Source organism: Cucumis sativus, chromosome 1 (assembly GCF_000004075.3).
Source record: "Cucumis sativus cultivar 9930 chromosome 1, Cucumber_9930_V3, whole genome shotgun sequence".
Taxonomy (NCBI): Eukaryota; Viridiplantae; Streptophyta; class Magnoliopsida; order Cucurbitales; family Cucurbitaceae; genus Cucumis; species Cucumis sativus.
Genome location: NC_026655.2, coordinates 10,105,259 through 10,122,566, shown reverse-complemented (window position 1 = coordinate 10,122,566; position 17,308 = coordinate 10,105,259). Strand labels below are relative to the sequence as shown.

General features: G+C 37.2%; 1 protein-coding gene across 1 annotated transcript; it reads left to right on the top strand.

The window, feature by feature from the left end:
• Positions 1 to 332: 332 nt before the first annotated feature.
• Positions 333 to 16,149, top strand: LOC101202758 (tRNA dimethylallyltransferase 2). Its single transcript, XM_004139425.3, has 10 exons — positions 333 to 1,314; positions 1,429 to 1,508; positions 2,214 to 2,282; positions 4,247 to 4,316; positions 4,406 to 4,527; positions 11,716 to 11,790; positions 11,995 to 12,405; positions 14,686 to 14,761; positions 14,858 to 15,009; positions 15,742 to 16,149. The coding sequence occupies exons 1-10, from the start codon at positions 1,089 to 1,091 to the stop codon at positions 15,883 to 15,885; spliced, it is 1,425 nt and encodes a 474-aa protein (XP_004139473.1). The 5' UTR covers positions 333 to 1,088; the 3' UTR covers positions 15,886 to 16,149.
• Positions 16,150 to 17,308: the final 1,159 nt, after the last annotated feature.

Here is a 17,308-nt window from a genome sequence, read left to right as displayed (position 1 = left end):
AAACACTTATCCAGATTTTACTCAAATTAGAAATGAGTCTCATATAATGCATGACAACCAAACATTAGAGAATGAGACACACAACCAACTAGGAGACGATCGCAATGAGCTAGGTGATCTAAAGTACTAGTAGACAAATTTGGTTGTTGCAAATGTCAGAAAAGGACAAAAAGACGTTTGTGCGACGTTGATGTAGCTTTGTCAGAAGCATTAATAAAGTGTGGAATGTTCTGTCAACATTACTCCCCACCTATAAATAAAGGCATTTACTTCAGAGCAAGGTGTGCAAAATTGGAGAGAGCAAGCTCACTCTATCTTCCATTCTTTCTGTTTTAAGTTATAAGTGATAGCTTAGAACAAAAGAATAAGAGAGTTCTTCCCCCACTATTTCCCTCTCATAAAACAAACAAAAATTAGATCCGAAGAGTGAGAAATCATACTCTGAAGCTTGACTAATTTCTTTGTATACCATTTTATAATTTTCATGTATTAAGTTGTAAAATGTACTATGTGGCCAAGAGGCCTAAGATTATGTTCATAATATTAATGCATTTCTTCTACTAGTCTCCCATTTCTTCTACTAGTCTCCGACTATTTTCCCTCACAAAACTCAAAACCCACCAAATAAGGTTTTCAAAAAACCTCACAAAGAAAAAAAAAGAAAAAAAATCCTCATCATTTCTTGATGAAGATTAGGAGAGAAGTCCATATTCAAATATCAGACCGACGGGAACAAACCCGCGCTTCTTCGGCGAGTTGGACAAAGATTTTTTAGCAGAAAATTGAGAGAATTCCGAAGAACTCTACGTGAGTTCTTTGAAAAACTTAGGATCTTGAAGCTGAAGATAATTTTGTCTAAATCTTTATACATACACGAGAGAAAGAACCGAAAAGAAATTGTTAGCGAATTGACCTCGCTTGTGGATGAAGTCAATTTGGTAAATTCTCAGTGGCTGACATAGCATAAGATCACATAACATAAGACTATTAGTCATTTGAATTTGAAAGTGGGAGGGCATCCGTCCAAATTTCTCAAAGAGATCCCTTGAATGGTACAAATGGTCTAAAATTGACTCACCGGTGAAGAGATGGCCATCGTAAACGGAGGCACTCGAACGGTGTCTGCAAATTTGAATATGGGAGGAGAAAAACCGAAGGTGGTCGTGATTATGGGGCCGACTGGTTCTGGGAAGTCACGTCTCGCTATTGATTTGGCTTCTTACTTCCCCGTCGAGATCATCAACGCCGACTCTATGCAGGTTTATCGAGGTTTAGACGTTCTCACAAACAAAGTTCCCCCCGAAGATCAAAATGGTCAGTTAGTTACTTCCATTTGTATGCTATTCTCTCCAATTATTGGTGAACCCGTGCTTCCCTTGGTTGCTCTTGATTTCTGATTTGAGTTTCTTAATGGGTTTCGTTTTCTAGGAGTACCGCATCATCTTTTAGGTACGGTGAGTCCAGACGTTGAATTCACGGCTAAAGACTTCCGAAATTCTGCTGTTCATGTAAGTTAGCTATAACATTGTATCGCGCCAAAGGGTTTTTGCTTCTAGGGCTCATTGCGTATTCTCTGAGATTTAAGTTGAAAGAGTTGAAAATTGATGTGTGGCAATTTTTATTTCGTTGCAAATGGAAACTAGCGTGGTCGGAAAATGTACTTGTCCTATTCTATTGTAGTTTTCTATTGCTATTCTTCAATGATATGAGTCGATGAGCTTTTACAAAGCTTCAGTTTCTTCTTCTAGTTCTGAACATGGTCAATAGTTTCCTCAATTAAGATCAAGAAGTTAAATTTCTCAAGTAATCCTGTTATCATACTGAAGTTGCTGGTCTCATTCAAACGTATAGGAGGCTAGGGTTCTCCTTGGTCCTACACAATACTTGTGGAATACAGGGAAAGGAGAAGAACCAGGGCAATTTAATAGTTAGATTCATTTGGGAATGTTGGTTTCTTACTCGAGTTGTAGGAAGAGAAGGTGGTTAGTAACTTAATAATTGTCTACTCAGAATTTAATAGCTAACATTAGAGTGTTATAAAATACTTGAAGAGGACCAATGGATAGACTACCTTTTTGGTTAGTAACTCAACAGTCCTGTGCTGTTTGTAGCATATTAATCTTATCGTTTATATGAAGTGTGGGCTGATTTTTTCCCTTCTGATTAATGTTATTTATGTAGTTTTGTCTTGATTCTGCATTTTAATTTTGCAGGTTATTGATGGCATAATTTCTCGTGGATGCTTGCCAATGATAGTGGGTGGAACAAATTATTATATACAGGTAAGAAAATGTCAGTCATCTAATGATGAATGCGATAGTTTGAGTGCTTAAAGCTGCAAGGATTTTATTGTTCAAAATCTTGTAATTGTTCACGTTCAAGACTGTTGTCATGTAGTTGAAGGAAATTTTTGGACATCATAAAGCCGATTTTTGAAATTTTAGAACATGTCTTTGGGGATCTTCTTTTGACCTAGTTTTTGGCATTGTACTTGAAATTTGATCATTTGACCGGAGAAGTAAAAATGCAAGGTGTAATCAATGTTGTTAAAAACATATGATACATGATATGTATTATACAATTTGAATCAAAGGGCAAACCATTTAAATTGTGGTCTTGAATCAGAAGTTATGTGTATCGTGATTTGAGATACTAAATCGTGCCACTTATTCTTGAATCAAAACATTTTTTAGTTGCTATGATGCTGTTGAAGAAAACCTTGTGGACTGGTAGTGGTTGTTGTCAACGTAGTTTGGATAAAAAAATCATGGAAAAACTGTCCTTGTCGTCTATTAGAACCTAGAAGAAAATTGAAAATGAAGCTTCAGAGATGAACTGATGAGGAGTGTGGAAGAAGAAATAAGAGGAATGGCTGCTGTCCTGTTTCTGAATTTCTATCGAGGGGGAAAGAGAGTTACAAGGGAAATAAAAAGACTATTGATTAATTTGATTTGAGATGTATTGATTTCTGGAAGAAACTGTTTGCCCTTTGATTCAAATTGTGTCTCAAATCAATAGTCTTTTCATTTTCCCTGTGACTCTCTTTCTTCTTCAATGGAAATTGGGAAACACTGTTGCAACCCTTCCTTGTGCTTCAAGTACTCACCGGTCCACACTTACCTCCTAAAGCACAAACGCTATGGTCTAATGCGGTTAAAGCCTTTCTCTCAGAATTCTGGTTCAAACGAAAACAAAGAGTTTTTTCATCATAAATTTTATGAACAGTCAAATCATTTTGCCTCAGCCTCGCCTACTTGCTTCTCATGGTGCTCCTTATCTAAATTATTTGGAGACTTCTTGATCCAAGACATTTGCCTCAATTGGAATGTGTTTATAACCTCTAACCAATACCACTATTTTCTAGTAATTTATGTTTTGATATCATGTTGGTTGGCCTCTTTTCGGTATTCACTGAATCTCCAGGTGTATTGTCTATTTTTTGATTGTATCTATTGAGTCTCTCTGTATCTACCATCTGAGCTCATGCCGCAAATTTTATCAGTAAATTTTGTTTCCTTTTAAAAAAATATTATTGCAACCCTCCCTCTTCTTTCTTCTTCCACACTCTTCATCAGTTATCCTTAAACCTTCATATTTTATTTTCTTCTATTGCTGACAAGAACAGAATGGGTAGCAGGAGAGAGAAAAAGAAGTAACACGTGCATGTGAATGACACGTGAGAATTGGCAAGGGGAAGGGTTAGTAGTTAGTATAAATAAAAATTAGTAAGAGGGCGGGAAAGTTAGTTATGTTTTGAGTTTGGAGAGATCTTTCTGTTCTTCCTTGAAAGAGAGGATAGCAGGAGAGGATTATTTGATATTGTAACAAGGAATTCATTCCTATAGTATCATCAATAATAATAGAAATTACTTACTACATTCGACTTCCATCACACTTGTTTCGTGATTTTTTACCCACACTATTTTGATGCTAACCACTCCCCAGGGTTTTCTTCTCTTGTCCCAGCAACTTGAGAATGATATTTTATCTTTTACCGATTCAAGAACGAGTCACATGATTCAATATCTTGAATCATCTGATACATGCGATTTAACTTGTTTGCCCTTTGTTTCGATTTGGATCATATGATACAAATCATGTTATGACTGCTCTTAGAAGCTGTTTATCTTCGTTTGGGAGATTTGAGACTTCATGCTTAACTTCTAATCATTCTTTTCTGTGGATTTTCCTTATATTTATATATTATTTTAGTACATCAAGTTACCATGTTCTATTTCTCATGCAGGCTCTTGTTAGTCCGTTTCTTCTGGATGATTCTGCAGAAAATGTTGGTGGAGGTTGTTCCATTTATCCTGGTAATTTCTAATTCTACAGGTTTATGTTTATTAGTAGTATTTGTATGGATCTGGTGTTTAAAATAATTTTTTTATTCATGTTTTTCCAGGAGATGAAGGGCTGGGTGTTGATTTGGATGAGTGCAGAGATGGTTTGAAGTATGACCATAACCATCTTAAAGAGATTGATCCAGTTTCGGCTAACAGAATCCACCCTAATAACCACAGAAAAGTAAGGCTGCCAGTTTATTTTATGTGTAATCTTTTTTTTTTTGATAAGAAACAGAGAAAGATATATATATATATATATATCAACAAGAAGAGAACAACTTAAAGGCGAGGGGTTGAGGACGCCCCCCCCCCCCCCCCCCCCCCCCCCCCCCCACACACACACACACACACACACACACACACAATCCTAATTAATAAGCGCCTTTCGGTTAATAATCATGAGAAGGCTGTAATGACAAAATAACTTAGTGTAGTTTGTACACCACCAAGAAGCTGTATGCTGCACAAAACCCTAAAAAGAATCAAAAGAGCTAAACTTATCGTCAGACACCCTACTATTTCTTTCATTCCAAAGATGCACAAGAGAGTGTGGGTCGCACAACACCATAAAAATTTTCCTTCTCCACTAAAGTTGCCCCCATACAAACCCACCATCATCCAGCCATTAACCTGCAATCGGAGATCCCATCCAACCCAAAAGTCTCAAAAATCCTATTCCACCCTTTGGATGTGAACTTGCAGTGTAAAAAAAGGTGATCTAAAGTCTCAGCCTCCTTCTGGCAAAGCGGACATCTGGAAGGGGAGAGATTCCGATCAGGAAACTTTCTTTGGAGCTTTTCCTGGGTGTTGAGACTTCTATAGGCGAGGGACCGAAGGAACTTTCGGTTTCCAAATAGGATTGTGTTAAGACACTTCCCTGCACTCAGAAAAACTCAACGCAATACAGATACAGAAATGATATTCTGTAGTTCTTTGTATATAGATATAAACCAACAAGAATCGTTCACTACGATAGTTCAAACAGAGAAGGTAAATATAGTAAGGCAACAGTAAGAAAACAGTAGAACAACACCCCCAGCAATTCGAGAAGCTGGTTTTCTCCCTAAAAGCTCTCACCGCAGCTTTTTACAAAAATAAAACCTACCTCACCAATCCCTAAAAACATTCCTTAAATACCTCTCTCCCCAGGCGGGCCCTACACCCAAATATTCTTTTCATTTAATTCAATTGGCTGAGCTGCCTTCTTGAACCATCACCTTTTTACCCTTGCGTTTGTAGGTGTGTATGATAGGAGGTCTAACAATACCGTCGGGCTCAAAACTCACCTTGTCCTCAAGGTGAAACGAAGGATACTGTTAGTTCATCGCATAAACAGATTCCCAAGTCGCTTCACTGTCATGTAACCCCTTCCATTTCACCAACCAATCATTAGCTCCCATCTCGCTGTTCCAGCGAACTCCCAGCACTGCTTCCGGTTCCACTTGCAGCTCAAAATCTTCAGTCAATGCAGGTGGTAGGTGTTGTATGTGTTGTATTTTACCCAACTTAAGTTTCAGCTGTGAAATATGGAACACGTTATGGATCATTGCGTCAGGTGGGAGGTCCAAACGATACGCTACTTCCCCAATTTCCTCCATTATACGATAGGGCCCATAAAGCTTGGGAGCTAACTTCTCGCAGCGTTTTTTAGCTAAGGATCGCTGTCTGTAAGGTCGTAATTTCAAATAAACCTCATCTCCCACTTTGAATTTCAGTTCCCGACGCCTTAGATCTGCTTGTTTCTTCATTCTATTCTGGGCTGTCAACAAATTCTCCTTTAATGCACTAATAACCAGATCCCTTTCTTTTAATAATTGTTCTTCACTGTTATTATTGGTCTTTCGATCCCCATACAGAATCAGCGGAGGTGGGGGGCGCCCATACACAATTTGAAACGGGGTTGTTTTTGCCGACGAGTGAAAGGTGGTGTTATACCACAATTCAGCCTAAGGAATGCATTTATGCCACTTCATAGGCTGTTCGTTACAGAAACAGCGTAGATACGTTTCGAGGCATCCCATGTTTGCTAATAATTCTTTCCAAAAGTGGCTTAAGAAGATTCCGTTTGAGGGTGAAATGCAGTACTTCTTTTCAGTGAAGCTCCCATGGCTGTAAATAATTCTTTCCAAAAGTGGCTTAAGAAGACTTTGTCCCGGTTTGTTACTATTGAGTTTGGAATCCCATGTTTGCTAATAATTTCTTCAATAAATTTTTCAGCAACTTGCTTTGCCGTAAATGGGTGCTTCAAGGTAATGAAGTGAGCCATTTTACTTAGTCGGTCAACCACCACCATGATACTATCGAAACCTCCCGCCTTAGGCAACCCTTCTATGAAGTCCATCGTCCAGTCTTCGAGGATTAAGTTGGGTAAAGGTAGGGGCTGTAATAATCCAGCTGGGGAGAGTGCTTCTGTTTTATTTCTTTGGCATGTTTCACACTGTTCGACATATTTCTTTACGTCATTTTTCATGCCCACCCAATGTATCTCTCCATTCATACGCTTGTATGTTCTGAGAAACCCCGAATGGCCCCCTAACACTGAATCGTGGAAAGTATGGAGTAAGGCTGGAATAAGAGAAGAGGTTTTCGACAAGACTAACCTTCCCTTGTAGAGCAATTTGTCTGATACCCACTGATAGTTTGCTTTCCCTTCTGGATTTTCCTTCAGGACTTCAATTATTCCTTGTAATTCCTCATCACTTTTAACTTCTTCCATCATCGTCTCAACATCTAGCAGCCCCAGAGAGATTAAAGTATTTAATTCCACAGTAGGGTTCATGCGGGATAGTGCGTCTGCTGCTTTTTTCAACAGCCCGGGTTGGTACAAAATTTCAAAATCATAACCCAGTAATTTAGTCAACCATCTCTGAAATTGGGGCTGGACCTCCCTCTGTTCAATAAAAATTTTTAGTGCCTTCTGGTCTGACAGTACGGTAAATTTCCTCCCTAACAAATAATGACGCCATTTTTGCATTGCCATTACCACTGCCATCAGTTCCCTTTCGTAAATAGATTTTGCTTGTGCTCTCGGAGATAATTTCTGCCTGAAATACGCTATTGGTCGGCCATTCTGTGATGAAACTGCTCCCAGTCCTACGCCTGAGGCGTCCGTTTCAATGTTAAATGGTAAGGAAAAATCGGGGAGTGCTAAGACTGGTACCGAGATCATTGCTTGTTTCAGGGACTCGAAAGCTTATGTGGCATCTTCGTTCCAATTGAACCCATTTTTTTGCAACAATTTGGTCAGGGGAGCAGCAATGTTCCCATATCCTTTGACAAATCTTCGATAATATCCCGTGAGGTCGAGGAATCCCCTTAATTCAGAAACATCTTTGGGTTGGGGCCAGTTTACCATTGCTTGCACCTTTTCCCCGTCCGCTTCTACACCTTTTTTAGAGATCCAGTGTCCCAAATAATTAACTCGTGAGTGCCCTATTACGCATTTCTTTTCATTGGCAAATAACTGGTTGTCTTTCATTACGTTGAACACCATTCCCAAGTGCTTCTCGTGTTCGGTAATATCAGTACTATAGATTAGGATATCGTCGAAGAAGACCAACACAAACCGTCTTAGGAAGGGCCTGAAAATTTGGTTCATTAGGGACTGAAAAGTGGCCAGCGCATTGGTTAACCCGAAAGGCATAACTAGAAATTCATAATGCCCTTCGTGAGTGCGAAACGCGGTTTTTTCAACATCCTCCTCCTTCATCCGAATTTGGTGATACCCCGAACGCAAATCCAGCTTGGAAAAAACTTCAGCACCATGTAACTCATCTAGCAGTTCTTCGATTACGGGAATGGGGAATTTATCGAAGACAGTCACCTGATTCAATTTACGGTAGTCTACGCAAAATCTCCACCCACCGTCGCGTTTCCTTACTAGCAATACCGGACTGGAATATGGGCTTCGACTTGGCCGGATAATTCCTGCTTGAAGCATTTCCGTCACCAGTTTCTCTATCTCTTCTTTCTGTATGTACCCATACTTGTAAGGGCGCACATTGATGGGTTTTTGTCCGTCGATAGTCAGAATTCGATGATCTACTGCCCTTTTTGGAGGTAATTCTTTCGGCATCTCGAACAGCCCCTTAACCTATGCAACAACTTGCGAATCATAGGTAAATTTGCTTCATCCCCCTCTTCCTCCCTTTCACTGTCCTCATTATTTTCTTCAATTTCAATTTTCTGGAATTCCAACAAAAATCCCTGGTCCTCCATTTCCCACGTCTTAGAGATCGTCTTTAAGGAACATTCAGTTTTTGTAAGGGACGGATCCCCTTTTAAAATCACCTGCGTGGTTCCTGCCATGAACGTCATTGTCATCGTCGGCCAATGAACCCCCATGAATCCGGTCGTGCTGAGCCACTGCATTCCCAAAACCACATCAATTGTACCCAATTTGATTGCTAAGAAATCTGCCACAATTGTTAACTCCGGCAACTTAACCTCAACTCTCTTGCAAACCCCTTTTCCCTCCAGTGCAGTTCCGTCGCCAATAGTCACTCCGAATTTTGTTTTTTCCTCCACTGGTAAGTTTAGCTCATTAACCACTCCTTCACGGATGAAATTGTGTGTTGCGCCACTATCAATGAGGACAATTACTTCTCTTCCCTTCATCGTCCCTCGTAGTTTCATTGTACCTTTTGATGTAAACCCCAAGATGGTGCGAAGCGCTATTTCTGTTCCCCCCTTGATTTCTAGGGTTTCGAGTTCAACAATTTCCAGTTCGGCTTCCTCCTTCCTGTTGACATCTTCCAATTCTTCTTCTTCATTCGCAATAAAAAACATCAGCTCGCGATTCGTTTTGCCCTGGCACCGGTGTCCTGGTGAATATTTTTCGTTACATCGAAAACAAAGCCTTGCTCGGAATTTGCTATCCGATAGGCGTTTCACCGACGGTTCTCCTCTCGAATAATTTCCCTTAATCGGAATCGATACTTGCTTCATTACGTATTCGCTGCTTTTTCCTTCTTTTTTTTCAGCATTTATCGTCATTTTTTTCTTTTCCATCTGGGTTTGGGCTTCAGATGGCCTTGGCCCATAACTCCCACATTCATTTAGGGCTAACTTAATTGCCAAGTCACAATCACTCACCATTTGGGCTTCACGCATACAGTCCTCCAAAGTAACTGGATGACGACTTAATACTTCGGCTTGTAGATTCGTCTCCAAACCTGTGACAAATGCATCGATGAGGACGCTCTCCGCCATCTCTGGTAACGGCGCCGAATAGTTCAAGAATTTCTTTAAATAATTGGGGTAAGATCCATCTTGTTTAATCCGAATGAGACGAGCCCCCAAACTTCCTCCACCGAGAGTCTTGAAGTGTTCGAACATCCTTCTCTTGAGATCCTCCCAAGACGTAACTGTCTTCCGGTTATTACTCCAGCGGAACCAGTTTACTTCGTCTTGACCAAAGCTGATCACGGCTACTTTCACTTTCTCCTCGTTAGCCAACTCATTGATATCAAAATAATGCTCTGCCCTATGGACCCATGATTCCGGATTATCACCTGTGAAGATAGGCATCTCTAACTTCTTGTATTTACTTCAATCCGATGATCCTCCAGTGAAAACTGAGTTCATGTCCGTCTCTCCCTCCTTTCCTTTCTTTTTAAGCCCAGAACCCTTCGAGGCACACGATTCTTCTCTATGTTTGGATCGACTGCTTTCCTTCACTCATTTCCAATCTCTCCTCCCACTGTTTTTGTGTCATTGCTCGTGTCCTTCCCAGGATGTTTGCGACTCTGATACCACTTTGTTAAGACACTTCCCTGCACTCAGAAAAACTCAACGCAATACAGATACAAAAATGATATTCTTTAGTTCTTTGTATATAGATATAAACCAACAAGAACCGTTCACAACGATAGTTCAAACAGAGAAGGTAAATATAGTAAGGCAACAGTAAGAAAACAGTAGAACAACACCCCAGCAATTCGAGAAGCTGGTTTTCTCCCTAAAAGCTCTCACCGCAGCTTTTTACAAAAATAAAACCTACCTCACCAATCCCTAAAAACATTCCTTAAATACCTCTCTCCCCAGGTGGGCCCCACACCCAAATATTCTTTTCATTTAATTCAATTGGCTGAGCTGCCTTCTTGAACCATCACCTTTTTACCCTTGCGTTTGTAGGTGTATGATAGGAGGTCTAACAGATTGACCGAAGGTAGTTTAACTTTAGTAGCCCCCTTGGTTAACTTGAGGAAAGTAGACTTGGTAGAAAACTAGCTCGAAGCTTCCAACCTCCACTATAAGCTGTCCTTTCCTCTATTCACCACCCAATCAGTTAGCAGTTGACCAAGAGCATTATAATTACCAATTTCTCTATCAAACAATCTCCTTCTCAACCCAATCTGTCACCACATCATTCTTTTTGAGGAAATGAGGTAGATGTCATGGTACAAGGAAGCAGGAGGTTGGGCAGCACACTATCTATCCTCCCAAATCTTTATGCGTCTCCCATCAGCCACCACAAAATCATCAAAGGTAACAAATTGTTCCTTTTGTTTTAAAATGCTATTTTCGTAATCTGAAGCTGCTTTTGTCTTTTGGCTTTATAGAACTCCACCCATGATCCTCCACACCGTAGATAGCTCTAATCACATTCCTTCCAGAAGGCGTTTTCTTCATGACAAAACCTCCAAAGCCATTTCATCAAGAGAGCATATTTCTCCCGATTAAGAGAGCTGATTTTCAACTGCCTTTAAATCTCATAGAGAGAGGTTGACTTCCAGTTGACAAGATGAGAGGTTGGCTTACCAAGTCCACCACCCCAAACAAAGTCATGAATTAGCTTTTTCCACACGAGAAATAGAACCCTTCAAAGACTTCAATAAGGAGAAAAAGTAACAAGGTAAACTTAAGAGTAAGTCTACCACCTTTGGAAATAACCAATCCACACCATTAATCAATTTTTTTTTAAAATTTCTCCTCAAGAGCAACCTAGGCGTCCTTAGCCGCGACCTTCCCAGCAAGTGGAAAACCCAATTAGACAAAAGGTAATTTATCAACCTTGAAGCCCAACTCACTAGCTTTAGAAACGAACTCCTCATCACAAAGATTAATCCCAAGAAGAAAAATTTTGGCAGCATTGAGGGATAGGCCCTACCCAATTAAGTTTAAAACTAATATATAAAATGGGGAGTTAGCAGTTCCTTTCCCTGTCAAAGGTTCAGTGCCGAATATCATTCAACTTCTTGCTCATACTTCTGCCATTGAAACGCAACTATGATTCCTTCTCCCTTCCATACAAATGACACAAAAACCCCTAACAGGATTGTCATATGGTCCACTACTTAATCTTGCATAAATGAACTAAATATCCTACCCAACTTTTGATTTTTTTTCAATTGATACTATGTTACAGATAAATCAATACCTAAGTTTGTATTACCGCACTGGTGTTCTTCCCAGCACACTTTTTCAAGGAAAGGCTGCTGAGGTATGAATCTTCTTTCCATTGAGCTATCTGACTATGGTAATGCGTGTGAGCCCTCGTTTTAGTTCTTCCTTGATGCTTGGACTTCTAAAATGAGTTTATTTTCTTCAGATTATTCATTCTTCATTTGACCTTGGCTGCTTAATTCCTTGAATGTTACCACTCTCATATCAAATACATAGTGTAACATTGCATGTGGCAGGGCAGAATTGGGGTCAAGCCGATAGTTTCAAATATGATTGCTGCTTGATATGTGTTGATGCTTCTGTTCCACAACTTGACGAACATGTTGATTCTAGAGTTGACATCATGATGGCTGCTGGATTGCTTGATGAGGTGTATGACATTTACAATCCAAATGCAAACTATACTAGAGGATTGTGTCAAGCTATTGGTGTTCGGGAGTTTGAAGAATTTTTTAGATGTTATATACCTGAAGGTGGATGCAAAAAAGAAAGTGCTGGGCTTAGTCCAAAAAATTTAATGGAGTGCAATGAGATTTTGAAAGAGAATATGAGGTCAATCCTAACTTCACCTTGTGATGGCCAACCCAGTTTGCTACTAAAAGAAGCCGTAGATAATGTAAAGTTGAATACTAGAAGACTGGTTCGTCGTCAGGTATGTATCAATTAACTTCCTTTTATCTGATGTGATTTTGTTGTAGAAATGAACATGTTGTCCAAATGCGAATATCAATATGGATCAAGAAGGAATGGATAACCAGTTTGTTTCTTATTTTTTGCTCTTCTATTTCTATCTTTTAAAGTAGATTTAAAAAAAATTCAGTGCTTCAACCAGTAGTTTAGGTGTGTCTTCATAAAATTTTTAGCGGAGGTCCTTGTGGCAAAGATGGAGAGTTTTCTGGTAGAGCACCTATCATGTGGCAGTACAGTAGGAGGGGGAATAAGGGGAGTGCACATGTAATGCCGTATTGCTGCCAGCCTGCCAAGACTGAGACCCACAGTTAGTTAGGAGCGAGAGGAGGTATAAATAGCAAAGCGGGGTCTGTGAGTGAGGTATGAGAATTGTGTGAATCATTTGTCAATTCCTTGAAAGATAGGAAGGGCAGAGGGGTGGGTAGTGTTCTTCTTATTCTTCTTTACCCTTCTTACTTGCTTTGATTCAGGAATTGATACTTTGTCAATTTCTCGTACTTGTTTCTGTTGATCTTTTGAATAATACACAATGTAAGTTAGTGTTCTATCATATTGGTATTAGAGAAACATAGATCAACACATTCATTTGAAGAAGGGGACCAATGTTTGAACGTATAGATATTCCTACCAACAGAAAGAGGAGATGGAGAAATTGGTAAATGAAATGTTAGCCTCGGGAGTCATAAGACCAAACACAAGCCCATATTCTAGCCCTATGCTTCTGGTGAAGAAAAAGGATGGTAATTGGAGGTTTTGTGTGCATTATCGTGTATTAAATAATGTGACGATTCCACTAAAGTCTCGTAGTTGCACTCCCCTCACTATAGATATATCTGTGTTCATCTAGTATAACCATGATAAGTAAGTTGATTATTCACAAGTTTTTCGTAATCTCGAATGAGTCAAAATACCATTATACCTTCAAGATTATATTTTGCTCCTTAAGTTCTACTGATCCACTGTTAATAATTGGTTTAAGGTCCAATTTATAAACCGAATCCCTTGTAATGAAAGGGTGAAACCCTTTGTTCAAGACTTGGATTCAGTCTTTAAGAGACAATCTATCTGGAGTGAATTCTGTCTTGCACCCTATGTCCTTAGCCATCTGACCAGTCTTACCCCAAAAATGAGAGGCTTATTGTGTCGACACTGTTAAGGTGCTCTCACGTATGCAAATTTAAGGATAATTCCGTTTGAACAAAAGTTCATAATTAGCTCAGGATTAAGATTAAGTTATCTAAGTCAGTTTTATATAGTCAACAGTGTAATAACTTAAAAGTGACTATTTTATGGTTTTAGTCTTATGTAAACTCTTTACATAGGATGTCCTCACTTTCATGTCTCTACATGAACGATTCAAGATCACATCGTTTTTACTAACTATAAAGCATGCCGCATCCATAGTATCCCCAGAATAAGGCGTCCAACCTTATTCATACACTATAGACCGTTTGGGCTATATACTTGAACTTGATCCACGTTTATGTCTTTACATAAAGTTCAAGTTTACACTAGATAGCCTCGGGACCTTAGTTTATTGGATTCAAGATTATAATATTCTATTTTCACTAAGAAGTCCTTAATAACCACTTTATTGAATAAAATATAATTTTAAACGACAAACTATAAGTTCGAGGACAAATTCCAATACATTGTTGTCATCTTTAATGTCAGTTTATAACTGACTTTAATAACATGTTCATAGATGTTGGTTGACAACCGACATCGTATAGTTATAATGTTAGTCTTTCTACTTTAGTCTCTAGTTGAAGTTCTATTTTATATTCCATGAACAATATGTTAGGATACCACCCATGAGAGGTGCTCAAGAACACAGAACAAACAAAGAACACTACAGATAAACATCTATTGCAATATGAATGAAGAAACTACGATATAACATAGCGTTTCAATCCACTCTCACTATATATAACTAAAAGCTTTAACCAACTTACTAGCTAATTACTAATATGCCCCTTCTAATAAAAAATAACTGTAGTAATATTTACTAATAATCCTCCCAACCCTGAGCCAGGGGTCTTACACAATAGTTGCTAGAATTATTTTTATCTTCCTGTTACATTTCATTCCTCAACTAATCAATGACCTTGGTCTCTTAAAAAAAAAGCTTAGAGACTAAGTTATATATGCGTAAATTTTTTACTGTGGAAGTACATTTAAAGTAATATAGGTATGTTTCTATTCTATACTTTCTGTTATAAAGTGTATTTATTGTTTTCAGAGGAGGCAGCTAAAGAGACTGGAAACTTTGTTTGGATGGAAGATCCACTATGTTGATTCCACGGAATATATAACATGTATAATTTCTGTGATAATCTTGAGCTCATTATTTAATTAATAAGCTTCCTCTTGCCTGACCCATTATCTTGAACGCCTGCTATTTCAAACATTAGGCAAGGTGGAGGATTCATGGACTGCACACGTCGTTGAACCAGCAGTCCAGATAATTAGATCTTTTCTTACAGATGGTTCGGCGACCGAGACAATGAAACCACACAGTTCAGAGCTAATCAAGAAGGACTTGTGGACACAGTATATATGCCAGGTAATTTCCATTAGGTCGTGTTTCTAACTATTTTTGTTTTGCACTTGAAAACAGTTGAGGTTTCAGCGTCAAAATAGTTCTTACTACGTTAAATTTACATTCATAGCTTAGCTTAAGCTTTTGGATTAATGGTAAATTTAACATAGTATCAAAATACGTGACTTAAAGTCATGTGTTCATGTGTTCAAATCTTCGTAATGTTATTTCTTTATCAATTAGTTTTGATTTTCATTTTTGGGTCTTCAACATATTTTTAAATTCTCACAAATAAGGGAGAATGTTGGTATAGTAATAAATTTACGTTCACCCATTAGTCAAAATTTTTGGGTCAGTCCTGTTTAACTAGAATAAATGGCAAAAAGCTAGGCGAAGGAACAATATTCTTGTGAATAAATTAGATTACATATGACCTTTTACATGGGGGAATAAATAGAGCCCATTGAAAATATATAAATGGAAAATATCAAAATAAGAATAATAATAGTAATAAGCCATGAACACTAATTACCATTGCTTCAAGAATTCTCTGCATACTGAATGATTAGAAAGAAAACCATTGAATGGGATAATTGAAGACATTATCATTTATCTTCTTTCGTACATAAATACTATTGAAACTACATGGAAAGCATTACATTACAAATACTTTTCCAGCATGCACATGCACCCATACAAAGGAAAAATGAACACCAATGCGTGAAACATATTCCTGAAAGTATTTGATTTGTACAGGCTTGTGGAAATAAAGTATTAAGAGGAGCACATGAATGGGAACAACACAATCAAGGTCGAACACATCGAAAACGAATGTATCGGCTTAGGAAGAAGTGTGAAGGCCTTTCCTTGCTGCACCAGAAACTACCTCCTCAAGAATAACTCTTATGGCTTCCAAATTTGGTATTACAAAGTAATATTGGCATTGTTTATTTTGACCTTTTATTCACAGGGTAGATTTAGAAGTCTTGATCACGGTTTAGGTTTTAGATTTAGTTTATATTTTTCATCCATTTTGATTATTTTTAATATAATTAAGTTTAAAACTAAAATATTGAGTTATTTTCGAATCTAACGAAATGAATTATAATATTTACAAAATATTACAATCTATTTACCATTAACCACAATATAGTATGCTACTTATTCTTATGATTGTGATATTTTTCATATATTTATAAATGTTTTTAGCAGTTTCATTCTTAAAAATGTCTTTCCATTATTCAAATACAACAAAATTCTTATTAAGTGTGTTTTTAATGTTTGTTATGTTAAAGAAACTGGCTTAAATATGTAAAAAAGAATGACTAATTTAAATTGAAATACATTGGTTAGATTTTCTATTAATAATATGGTAATGTTAAAAAATGAAATATACATTTAATTTCTGTGTAACTAAAATTAAATTGAAGATTATTAATGTGTCTAATATCAAGTTAAATATTATTTTATTACTGATTTAATTTAGGAGCTTGTAATTCAAATTTAACTAAAATTGAACGAGATTAATGTAATTTGTTTCTCATTTTAAAATTGGAGGACTAAAATTTGCTTTCCTTAAAACTTCTACCTATTTTGATATTTTAATTTTCAAACTATCAATTAATAAAATTAGAAAAAATTATCTTTCTAGTTTTGAAGTTTTGATAAATATGTGTATTTGGTTTGTGAGTTTTTAAAATAACGTGGATTTATAAGAATAAATTCATTTACCCAAATTTTCAAAATGTATTTTAAAGTCTTTTAGTTTTTAAAATAGATTTAAAAGGTTCTTTTTTTAAAAAAAATTATATAATATTTAAAATGAGAGTAAAAACACTTTTAAAAGGTGGATATGAACTTTAGAAATTATTCATCCAAATTGAAATGTCATATAAGTATTTAAAATAAAAGTGTCTGATGAAATATCATATAAGTGTGAGAAGTGATTTTGACGGATATTTTTAAACTTAATTTTGAAAATACATTGAATTTTTAAAACTCATAAATCAAATGAGTTTGTTTTTATAAATTTGAGAACTACAAAGATATACTAGTGAATGAAATGGTACAAATTTTTCAAATTTTGAGGATTAGAAATGTAGTTTTTCCATAAATTATTATTCATTTTGTTTACTCTGAGTTACACATAAATGGAGGAAAATGTTTTTAATTTGATGTTGTCAATGTCAAAACAATGTTGAAGCCCTTCGAGTTTGTTCCTCACTTAACCAATAGAGTTTTTTGTAGGACTGATATGTGCTTTGACAAATGTAGATAATATAATCTTTTGATTATGTGTTAGTGCACATTTGTATGTTTATCA